The sequence below is a fragment of the Thalassophryne amazonica genome, chromosome 21 (genome assembly GCF_902500255.1).
Source record: "Thalassophryne amazonica chromosome 21, fThaAma1.1, whole genome shotgun sequence".
NCBI lineage: Eukaryota > Metazoa > Chordata > Actinopteri > Batrachoidiformes > Batrachoididae > Thalassophryne > Thalassophryne amazonica.
This window is the reverse complement of record NC_047123.1, coordinates 38,827,956-38,849,819: the sequence shown is the minus strand read 5'-3', so window position 1 is coordinate 38,849,819 and position 21,864 is coordinate 38,827,956. Positions and strand designations below refer to the sequence as shown.

At 42.7% G+C, this 21,864-nt stretch overlaps 2 protein-coding genes across 3 annotated transcripts in view; both read left to right on the top strand.

The window, feature by feature from the left end:
- The window catches only part of myt1la (myelin transcription factor 1-like, a), a 46,446-nt gene extending 40,731 nt beyond the window's left edge, over nt 1–5,715 (top strand). Inside the window, exons 20-21 of the mRNA XM_034161785.1 lie at nt 103–246; nt 5,153–5,715. Coding sequence (XP_034017676.1) covers nt 103–246; nt 5,153–5,293 — 285 coding nt within the window. The 3' untranslated portion in view covers nt 5,294–5,715. The remainder of the gene's footprint in view (nt 1–102; nt 247–5,152) is intronic.
- Nucleotides 5,716–8,996: 3,281 nt separating this feature from the next.
- On the top strand, nt 8,997–21,068 carry si:ch211-195d17.2 (uncharacterized protein LOC560495 homolog). 2 transcript variants are annotated; one of them, XM_034161784.1, is made up of 9 exons: nt 8,997–9,241; nt 13,631–13,924; nt 14,008–14,054; nt 17,469–17,506; nt 17,958–18,144; nt 18,515–18,670; nt 19,062–19,176; nt 20,106–20,265; nt 20,442–21,068. In XM_034161784.1, the coding sequence occupies exons 1-9, from the start codon at nt 9,128–9,130 to the stop codon at nt 20,477–20,479; spliced, it is 1,149 nt and encodes a 382-aa protein (XP_034017675.1). In that variant the 5' UTR covers nt 8,997–9,127; the 3' UTR covers nt 20,480–21,068. The 2 variants fall into 2 exon arrangements, with proteins under 2 accessions (XP_034017675.1, XP_034017674.1); XM_034161783.1 differs by having other exon boundaries at nt 17,469–17,524.
- Nucleotides 21,069–21,864: the final 796 nt, after the last annotated feature.

Sequence of the window (21,864 nt, the reverse complement as noted above, 5' to 3'; positions counted from 1 at the left end):
TGTCACTACACATGAACCAAACCATGAAAATCCAAAACTGTTGAATTAGTGCACCTGTGCTGAACAGATACCGAGGTAGTGATGTTTCTATTTTTTGTGTAGATCACCACCATGGAGACCAACCTGAAGTCCATCGAGGAGGAGAACAAGGTGATTGAGCAACAGAACGACTCGCTGCTGCATGAGTTGGCCAACCTCAGCCAGTCGCTCATCAACAGCTTAGCAAACATCCAGCTTCCACACATGGTAAGGAAGGTGACGGAATCTTCTGCAGCTTCAATGAACCAACCCAAAGCTGAAGTCAAGTTTACAATGACCTCACCGTTCCGGCGTGTCGGCCAAACGGTCTCGGCCTCGCAGCTGCCACGCTGCACCAAAGCCAGAATGTTCCAGGAATAAGAATTTCTGAAAAAGAGAGAGAGAGAGAATTATGCCAGTTTTTGCTTAATGATAAGTCCCAATACAAAATCAATAAATAGAGACACACTGACTGCTGTTGATCTGTTTGATCTGGTGTCTGCTGTAGTGTAAACACTGATCAATCTGGTTCAGGGACGATCAGGTTTTCTTCATCCGCTTCTTTGTGTTCGCCACCTTTTGTTTCCCAGCAGCCCATGTTGTGCTTCGACACCTCAGAGTTTCACGCAGACAAACGACTCGCTCATTTTGCTTTTCCTTTAGCTCCTCTGATGTCATGTTGTCTCATCGACGAAGGAAGAACGGGGTTAATTGGATAATCTCTCCAAACCAAACCAGTCCAATTGATAACTTCATATTGCAAGAAAATCACTTAGAACAGTTTCTTCAAATATATACAAAGCTGTAGGTTGTTTATAAGTTGTTCTGTAGTTGTTGAAATTTCCTCAGTAGTTCAGAATTTTCTTAAAGTCACAGTGAATTAAAAAAAAACTCATTGTACTACTTTATTTTAGTACATATTTGGGTTTTGAAAAGTAGTTTGTTTCAAAATTAGATCTGAAAATCTTATTTTTTGTGCCACACTATGGAGCCGCCCCGGGTCCTCAGTGGAAACCACCCAGGCAAAGAACCACTCCATCCCCACCATCTCTCTGCTGCAGCCAGGTCCATGTGGGCATGTCTTGACCAGGTGAAACATGGGAGTGTCCATGACCAGGTGAAACATGGGAGTGTCCATGACCAGGTTGGAACAAGGGCATGTCCATGACCAGGTGAAATGTGGGCATGTCTTGACCAGGTGAAACATGGGAGTGTCCATGACCAGGTTGGAACAAGGGCATGTCCATGACCAGGTGAAATGTGGGCATGTCTTGACCAGGTGAAACATAGGAGTGTCCATGACCAGGTTGGAACAAGGGCATGTCCATGACCAGGTGAAATGTGGGCGTGTCCTTGACCAGGTGAAACATGGGCGTGTCCTTGACCGGGTGAAATGTGGGTGTGTCCATGACCAGGTGAAATGTGAGTATGTCCTTGACCTGGTGGGATAATGGGCATGTCCATGACCAGGTGAATTGTGGGTGTCTCCTTGAGTAGGTGAAATGTGGGCGTGTCCATGACCAGGTGAAATGTGGGCGTGTCCTTGACCAGGTGAAACATGGGTGTGTTCTTGACCGGGTGAAATGTGGGTGTGGCCATGACCAGGTGAAATGTGAGTATGTCCTTGACCTGGTGGGATAATGGGCATGTCCATGACCAGGTGAATTGTGGGTGTGTCCTTGAGTAGGTGAAATGTGGGCGTGTCCATGACCAGGTGAAATGTGGGCGTGTCCTTGACAGGTGAAACATGGATGTGTCCTTGACCTGGTGAAACATGGGTGTGTTCTTGACCGGGTGAAACATGGGTGTGTTCTTGACCGGGTGAAATGTGGGTGTGTCCATGACCAGGTGAAATGTGAGTATGTCCTTGACCTGGTGGGATAATGGGCATGTCCATGACCAGGTGAATTGTGGGTCTGTCCTTGAGTAGGTGAAATGTGGGCGTGTCCATGACCAGGTAAAATGTGAGTATGTCCTTGATAAGTTGAATCATGGGCATGTCTTTGACCAGGTGAAATGTGGGCGTGTCCTTGACAGGTGAAACATGGATGTGTCCTTGACCTGGTGAGATAATGGGCGTGTCCTTGACCAGGTGAAATGCGGGTGTATCCATGACCTTGAAACACTGAAAGCTAGTTGATTCAGATATAGCTGATTTGCCAAGCTAGTTTGATTGGGACTAGTTAGCTTGCTATAGCTAGCTCACAGTGAGGGCGATCGTTTACCGTGGCACCTTTGTGCCAGTCAAGTGCCCAGAGAAGTGGCGATTTCACACTCATCCAGCTTGGTCTTTATTTTCAGCAGTAATGAGACGCTGAAGCTGCTGCAGTTAGCGGCGCACTGACGCGGAGGAAGTGCAGTTCCGCTGTGACATTTTACCCGTGACTGTGTGAAGCAGAATTGAATCAGAATCATCAGTATTTCGTCTCACCGTGATCAGTGTTCCTCTTAGATTTCATGCATGTTTGCTGAAGCCACGCCCACTTTCAGATGGCCCAATCAAATCATTTCTAACATAAAGGCCTATGAAATTCTAATTTCACATTTTTTCTCACTGAAGTGAGAAAACCTTTCAAATGTATTTTTCACTGTGACTTTAAGTGTGAATCTGCGGCTCCGTTCACACTGCAGGTGTTTATGCTCAGATTCTGCAAATGTACATAAAGTATATACTTTCTGTCATTATTCCATCAGTCTGGATTGATAATGTGATTTATTATCTTGTGACAGTAGAATGTCTTCAGTAGTGATCTGTTCACACTGATTAAGTAATCCTAATTTAAAGTGAGATTTGGTCAACTCTGAGCCACAGTGTGAACGGAGCCAAAGAGGATAATTTGAGGCGGGTGTCTGGGTGTTGCTCATGAAGCCGTGTGCCGCCGTCGCCATGTGTCTCGCGGCTAATAGACTTCTCTGTAACCCTCTCCTGTAGAGACCGCTGCCACAGAAAGAGGCTCCAGTAAAACATAACTGCTGTTTACAGATGCCTCCCAGAGTAAGAGATCATTTATCCTTTATCCAATTATCCTTCTCTTCTGCACCCTCATCCTCCTCTGATAACACTGTGGTGTCTGCACACATTCAGAGAACACAGGCGCACATCAAGCCGCAAACCTCTACATGTGTTTCACGTGTAGATGAGGAGAGGCTGTAACCATGGCAACAAGGAGGGACCACATTAGCATCAGGATCGCTCTGCTGTCCAGCAGTTAATCAGTTATCTAAACCCAAAATCTAAAAAAAAATCTAAATTTCCAAAATTATATATATACTGAACAAAAATATAAACACAACACTTTTGTTTTTGCTCCCATTTTTTATGAGCTGAACTCAGAGCTCTAAAACATTTTCTACATATACAAAAACAGGTGTGGCATCTCAAGATGCTGATTACACAGCATGATTACTGCACAGGTGTGCCTTAGGCTGGCCACAATAAAAGGCCACTCTGAAATGTGCAGTTTTGCTTTATTTGGGGGGGGGGTGTCAGAAATCCAGTCAGTATCTAGTGTGACCACCATTTGTCTCATGCAGTGCAACACATTTACTTCTCATAGAGTTGATCAACAGCCAGTCACCTTTGAATGTGAGTATTTTCCCACACTTGTCGGTTACAGCGACGAACTGCAGTTAGGTCGAGACCCCGATGAGGACAACGAGCAGCAGATGAGCTTCCCTGAGATGGTTTCTGACAGTTTGTACAGAAATTCTTTGGTTCTGCAAACTGATTGTTGCAGCAGCCACCCAGGTGGCTGATCTTAGACCATCTTGGAGGTGAACTTGCTGGATGTGGAGGTCCTGGGCTGCTGTGGTTACACGTGGTCTGCGGTTGTGAGGCTGGTTGGATGTACTGCCAAATTCTCTGAAACGCCTTCTCTGAAACTTGGCTTATGGTCGAGAAATGAAAATTCAATTCACGGGCAACAGCTCTGGTGGACATTCCTGCAGTCAATGTGCCAGCTGCATGCTCCCTCAAAATTTGCAACATCTGTGGCATTGTGCTGTGATAAAACTGAACATTTCAGAGTGGCCTTTTATTGTGGCCAGCCTAAGGCACACCTGTGCAATGATCATGCTGTCTAATCAGCATCTTGATATGCCACACAACTGTGAGGAGGGATGGATTATCTCAGCAAAGAAGAGCTCACTAACAGATTTATACAGATTTGTGAACAACATTTAAGAGATGTTTTAGATCTTTGAGTTCAGCTCATGAAAAATGGGAGCAAAAACAAAAGTGTTGTGTTTTCAGTTGTGCTCAAAGGTTTACATACCGTAGCAGAAGTTTTTTTTTTGTTTTTTTTTTTTTTTGGCCCATTTTTCAGAGATTATGAATGATAACACAAAAACTTTATTTTCACTCATGGTTAGTGGTTGGGTGAAGCCATTTATTGTCTAACAACTGTGTTTACTCTTTTTAACTTACAATGACAACAGAAACTACCCAAATTTGGACACTTTGTCAGTTGGTGCTCGTGTGAGCATGCGATTGTTGGATTACTGGGTTAACTGAGTGACCAAAGCCAACGGTTCAGTTGACATTCATCTAAAAACGTGTTGCCAAAATGCTGATATGAAGCTTCCGTTTTTGTCTCCATACACCAACATTCCATGTTCCCATCAGCCAGCCATTTTTCCTGATTTTTGTATGTTTGCAGTTTCACTGATCTTCACAGACTGAAATACAGTCAGACGTTGTGCATGATAATTTGAAAATATATATCTATATTAGCAAAAGTAAAATGAAGGAATATCCCAGCTGACATTCCCACAACATTCCATAACGTTCCCTGGAAGTTCTGTGTGCTTTGGAGAACATTCCTAAAGTTTTGTAAACTGTCTGGATGACACAACCTATCGGTGTCATCCAGACAGCTATCAAATGTCTGCATCAAAACAATTCCCGCTAAAAATGATGGGGAATATTTGGGAATGTTCTTGGAAGACAGATTTTTCTGTCTGGGACTTGAGTGACAGTTTGTGTAACCATGGTGTCTTGGTGGTATCCCCTGCAGAACCTTCACGTCTTTTACCCCCCGCATTATATACCCCTGTTTATAAAAACCTGTACAGGCATTCGTACCTCTGAGGCCTCTGATTGGTTGTTTCTTGGTGGCTTTTTTTCCTTTCACAGGAGCCAATGAATGAACAAAACTTTGACACGTATGTGAGCACTTTGACAGACATGTACACCCACCAGGATCAGTACCAGAGCCCGGAGAACAAGGCCCTGCTGGAGAACATCAAACAGGCTGTGCAGGGCATCCAGGTGTAGCTCTGACAGACTCCCCAAACAAACAAACAAACAAACAAACAGAGACTTGTTTCTGCTGTAATGAAGCACCGCTCTTTGGTTTCTGCTCATGGTGTCTCTGTTCCTTTCACTGCTGTCGCCTCACTTTGAAAAATGATTCTCTACATTTTCAACACGTTTTTGTACATTTTCATATGAACTAATATCAGCTGATGCATTGTTTATAGCTGCTGTATATCTGCACATTCTGGTGTATTTTTTATTTATTTATTGTAAGCTTGAGTCATTTTAATGGACTGAAGAAACGGGATTGGCGCCTTGATTGGCAGCAGCAGGAAAATCACGTTAAATGGTTGTAGATTTTTGTAAAGTCTTCAGTGGACTCCGTGGATGTGAATAATCCTGTAAATGTTGAATTTAAATTATGAGAACAAACAGTGTTAGAAAAAAACCCCTCAAACATCATGACACAGAAACATACTGTTGCATTTCCCATCATCCCCCATGGCGTTGTTTGCTTCAAACCGTCCAGTTATGATGCTAAAATGAAAGACCAACAGTGATGTAAAACATAGGAGACAATCTGCTATTCTGAATGAATTTAAATGTCAGCTCGCCAGTAGGAGGAGGAGTCAGCAATACCACTACGTTTGTTTACGTATGGATGCAATCTATATGAAAAAAAAGTTTGGGAATATGCAATTTCTTATAAAACTAGACAACAGCTGATAGATGTTTTTACAAAGTGTGTTGCGTTTTGTACAAATGTTTTCCTACAATCACGGCATCAGGACTTTGGTTCTGTCACGATGGACTTTGCACAGAGACGCCTTCGTTTCCACGCTTCGATGTTTTACTCTTGATTCCGAGGCAGATGAGAGGATGTGTAGATAGAACTTTACTCTCTAAAGGCCAACAACTCCGCTGGATTTACAGGGTCAAACATCCTCATCATTCATTGTTGTGAATTCATCCAGTCATTCAGCTGATTGTCTGAGCCGCCACAGGCCGCCGCCGGGATACAGCAGTTTTTTTTTTCTCTACAGTTGTTTGGCAGCGTGTCTGCGCTCACAGTGCTGGTGAAAGAGGCTTTCTGAATGTGCATGCACTTTATTGGGTTCCGTCAGCGTGATCAGGTGGTGAATGAGGCTGAAGGTGTACAGTGAGGTTTAGAAACTGTGACTTCAGCGCAACTTTGTGCTGCTTCATAATCATTTTTAAAGGAAAACTCTCCCTGGTTTCCTCTGAGTTTAAATAACAGACAAACGTCCCTATACAATATCTGATCACAGATCAATAAACCACTTTGAAAGCTCACCGATGCAGGGCAGCTCATTGATAACAAGACTTTTCACAAACTGCTATATTATCTGTAGGTGAAAGAAAAAGGAAGATAATTAAATCAGTTGTGGAAGCAGCATCCACCACACTGTGGAACTGTCCTGGATGGCAACCACCCAAATAGAAAACCAGTGCAAACCCCACCTGTCTCTCCTCCTGACGATCTCCTGCCCTGCCGGTTTTCCAGCCTCCCTGCTCTACGCACTGTTCATTAACCATCACATGTCCTCAGAGGCCTCGTGGTGTGGACGTTGGACTGTGATACCATCCGGGTTCATTTCCTGTGCACAGCCAAGTCCCCAACTCACACTTCCAAAACTGTCGTGTCCAGCAGTGTGAATTTTAAACTGTGGATACAGGGAGACACGTGCCCTTCTGGAAAAGAGCTTAGAGTTCTTATAGCTACTTGTCTTAAAGAAAAAAGACCTTTATCAGCCAATCACGAGCAAGAAAAGAGCAGGCTTAACTAATCAGCTGGTTCAAACAGGAAAACATGCAGGTCAGGTGACAACAGGGTGAGACACCCCTGATGAGTCTGATGCAGCCAGGTGAAGCATGGGTGTGTCCTTCACCAGGTGAGGCGTGGGCGTGTACTAGACCAGGTAAGGCGTGGGCGTGTCCTTGACCAGGTAAGGCGTGGGCGTGTCCTTGACCTTCTCCAGTCACTAGAATCCTCAACACTGAGGCGCCTGTGTGCTGGATCATACACAGATAATGAACTCTTTGACCAAAATGTCGTAGCGGGCGTTCTCAAAATGCAAGTGATCCTCCTCACGACGTAACTGTTGACACAAATTCTTCACAGCGACAGCCACTTTTTTTTTTTTTAAATGAGCTGATACCAAAACCATCCTGTCATACTTTAGGTCTTAGACTTTCCAGATTTTGAATTGGGGGGGAAAAATTGTAGTTGTCTGAGGTGGAAAGCACCAGCTTCAGTGAGTCAAAGTTCTGCCACATGTTTTGTCACCCTGTAAACCATCTGGTTCTAATACGTTTGACTCTTCAGGCAGGTTGACCAGCTGATCAGTGAAATCACCTGTTTTAGCAGCAAAGTAGAAACAACGTGGTCAGACTTCTGCTCACTGAATCCAGGGTTTCCCACCTCTGGGAATGATACACATTTGGGACTGATTGGACATCTTCAGTTGGACTTAACTGATGTTTTTCCAAACCTGCACATGTTGAACAACATCTGCTGGGGTAATTAGCAGCTAAAGTAGACAATCGGCAGAATTCCCGATTACCTCAGATTGTACGCACCTTCAGGATGACTCCTTATTCTCACAATCAGGAAATTGTGACCAATCTGATGTAATCTGGAATAATTGTCTGCTATAAACAGGGCATCAGATCTGCCCGTCCATTGATTCACCACATCAACATGTCACGAGAAACAACACAGAAATTTCAGCTTTTTGGAAGTGTGGTGAAAAATTCAGTCAGAAGAAGTAGCACTGAGTGCATGTGGGAAAAAAAGAAAGAAAAAGAATGGGAATTGGGTATAACTGGACATATAGTAAGACCTGTGATTACATTTGAATTTTGACTACGATTTAAAAAAAAAAAAAAAAAAAAATCAGGCTCAGTTTTGAAATTGGGACAGAAATGGTTCATGGGAGACGGCCTTCAGAAACTGTGTGGATCAGTCCAGTGAAAGTCAGCTTTAAGGAGTGTGGCTGCAGACTGTACTTTGTTTCCTAAAAAGAAATGGGGAGTTTTCTTTTAAAGGGGTTAATTTTTGATATATTGAATTGTTTCATTCTGACATGAGTCTACGTCCAAAGCTTTTTGTTTGTCTGCAGCTCTCTGCTTTCCAGACTGACATCTTCTACTTATTTCGTCAGTTCTTCTTACTGACACAAAAGGGAGATAAAGCACAATTCTGCCACTTAAAACACAGTCAGTAGGTAATTAATGATGTAAAATCTAACCTGTATTCACGTAGAGACACAAACATGACACGCTAAGAAACCTGATGAATATTTGTAAAACCATCACTGTTCCAGAGGACCACACTTTGTTTGAAGTAGAACATGAATAAGAAGTTTTTAAACAACATTAATTTTCCCCTTTTCCTCTGTTGGACATGAAGCTTCCAGAAGCCTTTTCAGACACACAGCATGAGCTTTCTGTTGGTATTTTTAATCGATATGGTCATGAGTTGCTACGTGATATTTTAATTTGAATTGTGAAGTTTGTAGGATTTTTATCATCTGTTGCTGTTAATAAAATTTGTGTTGCAACACTGACATTGTGTGAGTTTCTCATCTCTATCTTTTTGTAATGACCTCGTTTTGCTGTTTTCTGGACGCCTACAATGACCCTCCATACCGTTAGGGGGCGCATGTTCGCCGCTTTCGCTCATGTCTGGAGTTCCGGTTCAGAAATGTTCTTTCCGTGTGCAGATCGTCGTTGTCACACAAACAAACCCGTCGTCGGTTTGTTGTTTGTGGATTCTGACCCGGTTCGGATGTGCTGTTGAACCGCGTCGGCTCGGTTTGGACCGACAGCATGAAGTGTATCGTTTCCGGGTGTCCGAACCGCGCCTACACGGTCCATCTGGGAAGCTTTAGCCGACCACCGAAACGGTTCTTCAGCTTCCCCACAGAGCCGGCCCGAGTCAAGGTACCGACCCGACCCGGTCACGGAGATCCGCGTGGGAACGTATTTTTATGTTAATGTTCCGTGAGGTTCTGAGCGCTGATTGGTCGCCTGTTTTCACATCAGTTAAACATCAATGAATAACAAAGATGAGGAAAAATGCTCATGTGATCCTTTGTTTGTAGCTCCTCCCCAAAGTGCAGGATGCAGGGGAGGCTCCGCCCACATTTACAGAGAATCTGCTGACGTCACTTTAGAATGTTGTAAATCTTTGTGCGATGATTGACATTCATGACAGAACACTAATTTTTGCTCTTAATTAGTGACCTACATGCTAACCATGTTTCAGGTAGTTAGTTGGAATTTTAATTGCTCGTCTCAGAAGATCCAGCAGCTGGAGAACTTGAACAGCAAAAATTAAAGCAGAACATCAACCGTTTTCAGTTGAATTTATTTCAAGTATACAGCACCAAATCACAACAACGCTGCCTCGCGGCACTTCACACGGGTCAGGTCCAGCCTCACCAAACCATCTGAGCAAGAACACAGGCGACAGTGGGGAGAAAAAAACTCTGATATTGAGGACGAAACCTCAAGCAGACCAGACTCAGAGGGGTGACCCCCTGCGCAGGCCAGTCTAACAGTTACAAGGTTTTTGCAAAGTTTAACCAGTTTTTACAAGCAGAAGATACAGAAACACCAGCAACAAAATCAGAGTCTGTTTTTGAGATAAAAGGCATGCAGTCATTGGTGCAACAGGCAGGGCATCCTGAGGTTGGTCCGACGCCCCGGGGCGCAGCATCTATTAAAAGTCTAGTCAGTGCTTTGGACAGAGTGAAAAAGAGCAGAATCAGTCAGCCGGAAGTAACTGCAACTAATGTATTAATTCACCAGCAGTAAATCAACAGGAAAGCAAATTTCCAATATTTAGATCTGATTATTATTATTAATTGCACACGTTGATAATTACTTGATGATGCACTGTAGGAGGCTGTGGCAATGCTACAGGGATTCTTTGTTGCCCAAGGAGCAGCGAAAACAGATTAGCTTACATACTTGTCCAAAAGACAACCCCAAATGGGCGGACAAATGGACTGTTTGTGAACTCAACTCTCAAGTTCTGGGAAGGTCCCAACTCTTCATCGACCATCTGTGGAGACCATTTTGTAGTCCACAGGGATTTCGTTGGTTATGAACAGTGGTTAAGTGCGCAGCAGGATCCTTTAATCTTACAGCCACACGCCATCCTGATCATTAAACCCACGAGAAAAAACATCATGTACAATCTGCTGAGAAAGGTTCAAATCCCAGTACACCAAAAAGAAGGAAATCCTGTGCAGTCTCAAAAGTCTACTCTGATAACTGGCCATTTAGACAACAATAATCCCTTATCCATAATGATATAATTGTACTGCTCTGCATAAACCCACAGGCCATTTCTGGGATACCACCTTCCTTTTATCTTGGAACATAATTTTACCATTTTTGTAAAGGAATTTCTAAACCTAGTTTTATTTTGGATGTCAACATTATTTTAATTTGCACACAGAAACAAAATTATTTCAAAAACTACCAGGGTCAAAATTATTAAAAAAAATTTTATACTGTATGTACATTGGAAGATACCTGTTCCTCAATTTGAAGCCCATCATTGCACAGCAGCGGTTTGTGCTGTGGTCCAACAGAATGGTCCGTTCTTAAGGAGGCTAATAATTTAGACCTTGGTAGTTTTTGGTTTTTGTTAAATAATTTTGTTTCTGTGTGCAAAGTAAATTAATGCAAACATCCAAAATAAAACTAATGTTTAACAATGCTGTTTTTAAATTTTTTGTGCGGTTCAAAAAAGCACTTGGGAAAATATTGAAGGAAATTTCATATGGGAGGTTAGTAATTTTGTCCTTGTGTATCTGCTGTTAGCATAGGCCTAAACAGGACTGCCCCACATCGCTATATGACCCTCTGATGCAGTCATTATGTCCAATGTATTTATTCAGAATGAATTGTCTGTGATTTCTCTGTAATTTGCGTTGCCCACACCATCATCCCCAGCAGCTTCTTCCTCCCTGTCACTGGCAATGGTCAGCTGCCCAGCTGGAACCTCTGGCTTGAATCAGACGGGCAAAATTTTGCCGGGAGGCTGGTGCAGCTCCCTCAGTATCATTATTTTCAAATTTGCGAACATATGTTCCTGAACATACCGGGCGGGGGGAGAGAATAAGTTTTGAACACATCGCCATCATTTTCAGTAGATATATTTCTGAAGGTGTTATTGACATGAAATTTTCACCAGATGTCTGTAACAACCCAAATAATCAATACATACAAAGAAATTAAACCATAGATGTCCATAATTATGTGTAATAATGTGAAATGACAGCGAAAAAGTATTGAACACCTGAATAAAGGGAGGTGCAAAAAGGCACGGGAAGCCAAGACACCAGCTGAAATCTATCCCAAGGTATCACAGAAGAAGCATCTCATCTCATGATGGGTAAAAGCAAAATTTCATGTCAGTAAATTTGATAAAAATGTTGACATGTTCAGTATTTATTTTACCCGCTGTATTTGGTAAGTCTGAGCAGCCGGTCTGCTCTGTGTCAGTCTGATCCCGTCAGATCTCATCTGGTTAGTACTTGGATGGGAGACCTCTTTGGAACACCAGCGGCTGTGTGTGTTTCTCCAGGTGACACTGGAGTTGTGTCAGGAAGGACTTCTGGCGTAAAACTTGTGCCAAATACCAATGCAGATCTATATGCTGTGGCGACCCCAAACAAAACGGGAGCAGCCGAATGTTCAGAGTAACGTCACGCGTCAATAAATACAGAGTTCGTTTTCCAGAAATGCACTTGCTTACTCTGTGAGTGAGAAGTTTGAATAGCATTTAAGTCCTTCAGCAACCACTAATTGTGACCGTGTGTGTGTGTTTGTGCATAGACTTAAGAGTCACACATACTTTGTTGAGTTGTTCTACTTCACGTCAAAAAAACGCAAGACGTGTCCTTTAGCTACCTTTGCTAGCACTTTCTCATGGGCTATTTTTGTTTTCAGCTTAGTTTGAAAATACATTGATCTCTAGTGCTTTACACTTTGACTTTACATTTTGAGTTTTCAAATGTAAAGTTAGCCTGTGACTCACACTGAGGAAGACTTGAGCCAAAATGAGAGTTCTGGGTGTAACTCGTGACTCACAAAGATTTACGAAATTCTGAGAGATGTCAGCAGATTATGACCCAGCGGTTGACTAGCGTAGAGTTTGGGTGTTTTTCAACATTTCAGACAACTCGATGTGGATTAACGTCTTTCAACAGGCTTTCAACCGACTGATCAAATGTTTGTTTCGGTAGGATATAGTGGTTTAACTACGTGGTTCTTTATGTTGCTGGTGGACCGGCTGCTGTTTTGGTTGGTACGTTACCCATGAAAACAAAATGTAAGACCATAAAGGACATGCCACAGGATGTGATGTTCAACGTTATACACAGGTGTGGGTGGAGCCTTCTGTCGGCGCTCTGCTTTCTTTTTTCCTGTATTGTATTTCCTTGATGAAACGCCTGACCTTAAATACGGGTCTGCCTTATTTGTCACGTCAAAACTCCACCAGAAAAAAATAAACGCCTGTCTTAAATAAGCGCCGGTTTGGTTTAAAGGCCGGGTCACTTATGTTAGCCACCAGACGTCTCTGCCTGGCTGATTGTCCGTGTGAGTAGCAGGAGTGCCTTCTTTAAATTAGACTTTGTGTACAAGTTTTAGGTTCCAGTGTGATTAAAAAAAAACTGCTTATATGTGCATTGAAAAGGGTTACATTTGATCGAGTCACTCTTTTTCTAAGTGCATTGCAGAGTGGTACCTGAAATGGCATGCCACGGTGCCAGTTGCAGTGGAACGCCGGTAGGTGGCGCACTGGTATGGTTTTGATTTGTTACTGTCCCATTACAAGATATTGAGAATGTTTAGCTTGAAGCTACATGACAGATGTGAAGCGGTTGTCTTTTGTTCGCCACGCCCGGCAATGTGTGTGAATCTTATAAATGACAGAGCAGGCAGCATTTTGTTAATCCTCACTGGCCTTGACTAAGCACCCGCCTCACTTAAGTGCCGTGTCTGCACAGTGCACACGGTGTGAAAAAATAAACATCTGGGATATTAATCAAGGAAATATGGTATTTGTTTTATGCTTATGGATAGTAACGAAATGGTGCAGTCCTGCTCGAGGTCATGGGGGTACTGTAGCGAAACCTCAAGTGAGAGATACATTTTGCGAAAAGGACACGAAGAAGACAGAAAAAAGGGAATATTTTGATTTTATGTAACATAAAAAAAAGACTACATCAGAGTTGCTCAAATTTCATTAATTGTTGCCCTTTTGAAATTGACAAAGGTGAACGCCACCCAAAAATAAAATGTTTGCGTTAGGTATGGCTGGCAGCGCTGCGGGAGATGGACAAACTGGACTCTGTGGAGCAGCATGTAATCTGTGAAGACCACTTCTTACGGGAAGACATTTCCGTCAGCGGGGTCAGCAGCGACGCCATTCCCCTCATGCCCCCGTGCCTGGAGGGGCCGCTGGGCCTGATCAACCCCTGGGGAGCAGATTCTTCTGAGGAAGAGGAGCCGTGGTCAACTGCTGGTGACGACGATGCTGTTGAAGGTGGAGATGAAGCTCCTGCTGTTGTGGAACCTCCTGCACCAAAGCTGCCGCCGCCGCCGGTCAGGAGGCTGATGTGTGTTCGTCTTTGCATAAGAAAAACCTGATTGCCGATATTAATCTGCTGCTGTTCTCTGGTTTTCAGAATCCAAGTGGAAGCTCAGAGAATCAATCAGAGGCCAAGATAACCAGGTAACTAACTTCTGATTGTCTCTGCTGGGGAGGTTATATTTATACACACACTAGTTTTAGGGCACTTAAGGGGTCACTTGAGGAGGGGGGGTGTGGTGATCCAGCAGGGCAGAGGTTCAGGTACTGAGAGTTCTGGACCCAGTTTTATGAAGCAGTACTATGGGTGACTCAGGTGTAGTACTCAGACTTAAAGTAGGAGTGTGCTGAGGTGCACCGATCCAGATTTTTTTCTGATCCCGATACCTGAATTTGGATACCCGCCGACACTGATCCTGTTCTGATACCAGAACTCTGTTTGCTTTAATATTATTATCATTATTGGTGATTTTATATGAGGATATTTTGTATCACCAGTTATACAGCTTCATGATGAAGTGTTATAGAGGAGGATTTTTTTAAAACGAGGACCTGAAAGTTCAGCTCCAGTCATATCCAGAAACTGCGTTGAAGGACATTTGATGGACGACACTAGTTGAAAGCTGCAGTAAGACTCCTGCCATTTTAAACCTGCTCGGGCTAAAGCCGTGTGACAGCTGACTGGTTCCTGTTTCCATCTGCCAGGGCTGTGAAAACTCAGCAGATCCGAGGAATTCTGCAGGTTTCATCATTCATAGTGTTGTACTCTGTAATTGTGATCGTGACCGAGTTTTAAAATGCCTATCGCAAAGTGTTCTTTTTTTGTTTGTTTGTTTGTTTTGTTTTTTACAGCTTGCAAGTTTTACAAGTCCGCAGACGCTGATCTGTATAACAGATACAAACCTGTGTCCGCTCAAAGCTTTGCTGTTACGGCAGTCGTCGTAAAGTGGGACTGATTGGTTGCTATGGCGATGCTGTGTGCCTGCTCCAAGACAATGTTTTTAAGATGAATGTAGCGCGTGGACATCGCATACTTTTAGAGATACAAGTTTTTAAAAGAAGAATTTTGCGGCATGTCTGTGTCGGAGGGAAGATGGCAAGAAAGACTGTTTGAAAAAGGTTAATATTAGGACAAGAATCTGTGGCGCTGGCTTCATGAAGACATCCAAAAAGGTAAAAGAAACAGGAAAAGCTCACTGCATCTCGTCCCATCAGGAAACACAGTAAGATTTTTTTTTTTTTTTTTCTCTGGAAAATAAACATTGTAATGTTCAAACAGGATTATGTGACCTTTTTCAAATTAATCTAGACTTTGTTTCATTGGAAAAAAGACACTGTGGCTTTGAATGGATTTACAGGAATTTACACAAGAATATGACTTTTTTACTATAATGTATGTTGTTGATATTTTACCACGATTTTCAAAATATTCTACAAGCTTTAACTGTGGTTTTTGAAATACTTTAACAGTCTTTTCAATCTTCATGAATTTCATATAGTTTAATTGTTCTGAGTTGATGCATCATTTGATTTACAGTTAAAAGGAAAATCATTCCAGGTCCTACTTCCACGTTATATTCTGTTATTTCAACATTATCATTGACAGGTCAAATGAAAGGCTGAATCATTTAAATATGCACTTTTGAGATTTTTTTTTTCTTCCAGGAGATGCTGAAAATAGATCATTAGATACAAAATTAATTTGGTTTCTGGGGCCCCGTGGGCGCTAGATCCCGGCTCTTGGGGGGCTGCCCCTCCAGACCCCTGCCACATTTTCCTTGGATTTCACAATTTTCCTGCTTTTAAACTCAGATAAAACTGAAGTTATTGTACTTGGCCCCACAAATCTTAGAAACATGGTGTCTAACCAGATCCTTACTCTGGATGGCATTACCCTGACCTCTAGTAATACTGTGAGAAATCTTGGAGTCATTTTTGATCAGGATATGTCATTCAAAGCGCACATTAAACAAATATGTAGGACTGCTTTTTTGCATTTACGCAATATCTCTAAAATCAGAAAGGTCTTGTCTCAGAGTGATGCTGAAAAACTAATTCATGCATTTATTTCCTCTAGGCTGGACTATTGTAATTCATTATTATCAGGTTGTCCTAAAAGTTCCCTAAAAAGCCTTCAGTTAATTCAAAATGCTGCAGCTAGAGTACTAACGGGGACTAGAAGGAGAGAGCATATCTCACCCATATTGGCCTCTCTTCATTGGCTTCCTGTTAATTCTAGAATAGAATTTAAAATTCTTCTTCTTACTTATAAGGTTTTGAATAATCAGGTCCCTTCTTATCTTAGGGACCTCGTAGTACCATATCACCCCAATAGAGCGCTTCGCTCTCAGACTGCAGGCTTACTTGTAGTTCCTAGGGTTTGTAAGAGTAGAATGGGAGGCAGAGCCTTCAGCTTTCAGGCTCCTCTCCTGTGGAACCAGCTCCCAATTCAGATCAGGGAGACAGACACCCTCTCTACTTTTAAGATTAGGCTTAAAACTTTCCTTTTTGCTAAAGCTTATAGTTAGGGCTGGATCAGGTGACCCTGAACCATCCCTTAGTTATGCTGCTATAGACTTAGACTGCTGGGGGGTTCCCATGATGCACTGAGTGTTTCTTTCTCTTTTTGCTCTGTATGCACCACTCTGCATTTAATCATTAGTGATCGATCTCTGCTCCCCTCCACAGCATGTCTTTTTCCTGGTTCTCTCCCTCAGCCCCAACCAGTCCCAGCAGAAGACTGCCCCTCCCTGAGCCTGGTTCTGCTGGAGGGTTCTTCCTGTTAAAAGGGAGTTTTTCCTTCCCACTGTAGCCAAGTGCTTGCTCACAGGGGGTCGTTTTGACCGTTGGGGTTTTACATAATTATTGTATGGCCTTGCCTTACAATATAAAGCGCCTTGGGGCAACTGTTTGTTGTGATTTGGCGCTATATAAATAAAATTGATTGATTGATTTCACAGCCATGATCTTTGAAATTGCCGCCCAATTTTTTGATGTGTGGGGGGAAAAAGGGAAATCAGGATTCAAACTTTGTTTTTTGGTTCTGGAACTTCACCCTGTAGTGTTGAGTGTTCCTGACAGTGTTCTCCAGGTGCCACAAACAGGAATCCATGAGTGTCGAACAGTTTTACGTTTTTTGTCATATTGCCGTTTCATTTCTGCAGGAGAGCGTCTGTTTCAGCATCAGTAAAATCTGTAACGACTAATCTAAAAACGAAACCACAATCCAGATAAAACCGAGTTTCTGAGCTGTCGAGCTAAAGATGGGAAAATTCAGAATATTTCGTCGACAACATCAAGACTTTTTCCAGTCAGGAATTTTAAAACGGTTCACGGTGCAGTTATTGTTTTAGTCTGGTGCTAAGTTAAACCGCTGGTTTCGTGAGTCTCGGACTGTGACTCGGTCCAGGACTTCTTGCTGCCACTAGATGTTATGACCTTGAGGTGTGTCTTCTTGAACATGACCCAGCGCATGGTGCTGAGGACACGCCCCCTGGCTGCAGCAGGTAGATAACTGTCCAATCATTAATCAGATTTTTTGTTTGTTTGTCTTTCCAGTGGGACATCGACACAGAGTGAGGAGACAAACACGCCCAGTAAGGAATCCACAAATGGTATATTTGCAGGATGTTTCATTTCTGTAATGAAATTATTTTCAAAAAAGTTGACGTATTGAATGATCTTACTAGATTCCAGTTAAATATAATATTTAGTTTTGTGGACATGTAAAAGTTTCAGGTTAATCTTATTTTCAGTTTGGAGTCTTAATGGAATTATGCACATTTGAGTGTCCTTGTTTTACTTTACTTCAGGTGGTTCTGGGATGTTATTTTGTCATTAATTTTCATTGTCTCTGTGGTCTGTTTGCCATTTTGTTAATTTTTTTTTTTTTTTAATTTAGTCAAATTTTACATAATTTCACTGACAATTTAATTTAAATATGTAAGTTTTTGACTTTGTCCTGCGCTCAGACACAGTTTGTTGCCATGTAAGGCCCCAGAAAAGGGAATCATTGATTTTTGTTGATGTATTTTTGGTGTTTGTCAGACGTGTCACTCGCCACGCTGACACGCCGTTTCCTGGAGCTGATGACGGCGGCACCGGACACCTTGGTGGACACGAGACAGGTGGCCATGAGTCTGCACATCTGTAAACGACGCGTTTTTGACATCACCAACATCCTGGAGGGCATCAACCTCATCCAGAGGAAGTCAGGCACCACGTTTGTGTGGACGTAAGTGACGACGTGAGGCGCTGCTTTGTGTCTCCATCATTGCGCTCCCAAATGTTCTGGGTGAGCAGGGTGAGAAGGGTGGTGGACAGACTTTGGTCCATTTTGGTTTCTCTTCCTGTTGTTCCTTTAAGATGACAAACAATTTTTAATTTCATCTCATTTATCAGGATTCTATACATTCTGTGTAAAATTTCCAAATCAGTGAGCTTTGAAATTGTTCAACTTCCTCTGTTGAAGTGAGAGCTCCCCCTGCTGTCAGAAAGTGGAACTGCAGCTGCCAGTCAGTTCAGTCCCACAATCATTTCTGAACGTCCAGCCTGTTTGTGGCTTGTGTCGCTCAAGGTGTGTGTCTCTGCCGTCTCGTGTCCAGGGGAACGAGTCCGATCTCTCAGTTCTTGTGGAGGAACCAGCAGAGGCTCCACAGAGAGATGCAGAACCTGAAGCTTGTGGAGGAAACGCTGGATGGCCTCATCAAAAGCTGCGCCCAGCAGCTCTTCAAAATGACAGACGACTTGGAAAACTCAACATATCCTTTAATACGGTCACTGTGACAACAGACAGGCCTGATCTGAATGTTTTTTTTAAACAGGATACAGTCTTTTGTCTGGTTCTGCGTCTTATCTGGGTTTTGACATCAGCAGGAACACAGACCTGCCGCAGTGTTTCCCGTGATTCACAAGTGGGATATAAAGTTAGCTTCATGTGTGTTTGAGCATCGTTTACACCATGTTGTCTCAAGAAAATACTGAGTGAGGGTGCATGAAGGAGGCAAGTGAGGGAAGCCATCAAGACACCCATGACCTCTGTGATTGGAGAGCTCTTCACCATTTCCAGCTTTATGTCTGATTTTTGCAGATGACCTTTTTTCCTCCTGCAGCTCTGCCACCTTCCTTGTATTTCTTTAACCTGTCATGTACGTTGGCGTATGTGACTCATGAAGACATCAGGCGGCTCAGAGTCTTCCAGGAGCAGACGGTGATTTTTGTCAAAGCTCCAGAAGAAACCAAACTGGAGGTTCCTGCACCAAAAGAGGTAAACAAAGACTTAAATGAACAAAATCTGAATCCAGTGGAAACATGAGTTCAAACCTCAGTTATTCCCAACCTGACTCATTTGGTGTCTTTGTTCCTGTCAGATCCTTCTGCTGCGTATCCTTCACACGTTAGCTTATTGCATAGCTAGCATACAGAACACAGGCATGTATGTTAGCATGCTCCAAAACATTTGATCAGAAACCACTTATTGGTGTCAGCTTGTTCAGATTGTCTGCTGTTAGCTCCCACGGTACCGCGTTAAAGCTACACTGTGCCGGATTTCAGGGTGTTTATTAGCTTAAATGGAGTATAGAATTCAGAACCATCCGTTCTTTAGTGGTTAAATTACCTGCGGCAATGAATCCGTTTTCTTAATGCTAGAATGAGCTCTTCATATCTATGTAGAGAGCGCCCCCTCATGGAGGCTGCCATGTAGCACCGCCATGTTGATACAGCAGCCCAAAACGCACGTATGACCTCAACTTTTCGCATTTTGCAGCACCATAGGAGCACTGATGAAAGTATAAGTCAGTGGTCGCTCCCTGATAAACTTTCCACGAGTTCTTACGACTTTGAAAATCCTCATATTTGTCATTCGGAGGTTGAGACATGTTGCTGGTTGCTAGAGTGTGATTTCCCCTCTGCCAAAGAAGCAAAAACGGGAAACGAAATTCTGATCAGTGGCAGCATAATGCAATCTGCAACTCCACCACTGGATGGCACTAAATCCTACACACTGTAGCTTCAAAAGGTTTTTCAGTTTCTGCAGAAGCTAAAAATAAAATGTGCTGCATTCATCAACATGCAGCTTTGTCTTTGTAATTAAACACAGTCTGTTCATCACGTATATGAAGCTGTAACCAATCAGTCAGTCATGATGATGCGTTCAAAGTCATCATGAAAACACGAGTGTCTGTCTGGACACAGGACAGCATCCAGGTCCATCTGAAGGGTGGGAAAGGCCCCATCATGGTGCTGACCTGTGACATGGGACCGGGAGACACTGTGACCTCTGACCCCGGACAGAAGAGTGGCTGCTTCATAACGTTGGAGGAGAGCCGGATCAAGACGGCTGCGCTGCACACAGGTAATCAGAAACCTGGCGGCGGATGGAAGAGACTGAACGGTTCTGGATTTTGTGTTTACACTGAAATTCAAGGCTCTTCTCACGTACACATTATGGTTGTGGACAAAACTCATTTTTATGTCTTTATCTCCAATTTAAATAAAGAATTGATCATGTTTTCATGTCTGCTGTTGCAGAGTCCTCGAGTCTACAGAGTGCAGTACAGAGTGCGTAGCCACTAGGAGGCACCACCCATGCATGGGTTTTGTGCAAGAACTTTATTAGATTATCTGCAGACACCAGCAGGTGGGATGTTTGATGCTCCTGCACTCGCAGATGGAACTTTGTGCTGATGTCAGCTGTCGAATGTGAAGAGAAAAGAAACAACCATCAAACTGATGATGTCACAGAGGCAAGCCGACGGCCTGTGACCAGAGTCCCACCGTGCTGATCTTGAGGACATTTGGACCTTAATTTCTGTTGTAAAAAGTCACAGTGAGATGGTTTGCTGAGTTGCTGCAGACACCTGCGGTGTTGATCTTTTTTATACTTGTCATTTTTATTCGGTGTAACTTTATTCTTTTGGCTTGGTGACAGACTTTGGATTTCTAAAGTTGAAAATGATTCACAGATGTTGAGATCAATAAAAAGAGTCCTTGTATATAATAAATTATCAGCTGATTTTCTGTTTGTACCCTGAAGGTTACTGGTTTGAAGCCCTCAATCAGAAAGGCAGATGGTTTCAAACTCATCACCCTGCCCATGTGGCCTTAAACACAACACTAGATCTGCTCTAGCTCTGGATTCTAACCTTTAACCTCTGCGTGTGAGTGACTGAGACATGTTCAAAATGTTAATTTGTCAGAAAATAAGTTTAGACGTTATTCTACACTGATATGGTTTATATATATATATATATATATATATATATATATGCGTGTGTGTTTGATGCACGCAAAAATGTCTTCCATCTGTGTATTTGTGGAAATGTTTTTGACTCAACTCAAAACTAACCTGGTTGACACTTGATATTTACCATAAATATCTGCGGGAAGTGGAGAAGCTGATTGAATTTTTGGGGTTTGTGCACAGATGTTCTTCAGGATGAAGTTATTTTTAGCATTCCTCAAGTACTTGGTGATACTCTGTACGCTGAATATTTATGTCTTATGGTGACAAAAGTATGATGGTATTGACAAAATGTCATGTTTTAACCTAATTTCTCGAGTGCTTAAAACCTGGTGGAAACTTCCTGCTGGACGAGTTCATTCTAGAACATGACATCGTGGTTACCTGTGCTGAGCCGTGATGATTCCTCTAGGTTCTAGGCTCATTCAGAAGTTCATCACCACGCTGTGTCACGTGATGAGTGGATCTGGTTAGATTGTCCTCCTTGTTGCTCCACTTCGATCTTCTTGGGGGTTCTGGTGCTCCTGTTGGCTCTTTTCTGGAGGTTTTGCAGGTTTTCCTGTTGGGTTGATGACCGTCTGTGTTTTAACATTAATGAGGCAAAAAACGTTAAGTTTCAGTGGTAAAATAATCTGAAAGATGATCATGATTGATCTTAAGAGTATATTTTTCAAGAATTAGTCACCAATTGAATTAAAAACAATATGCGGG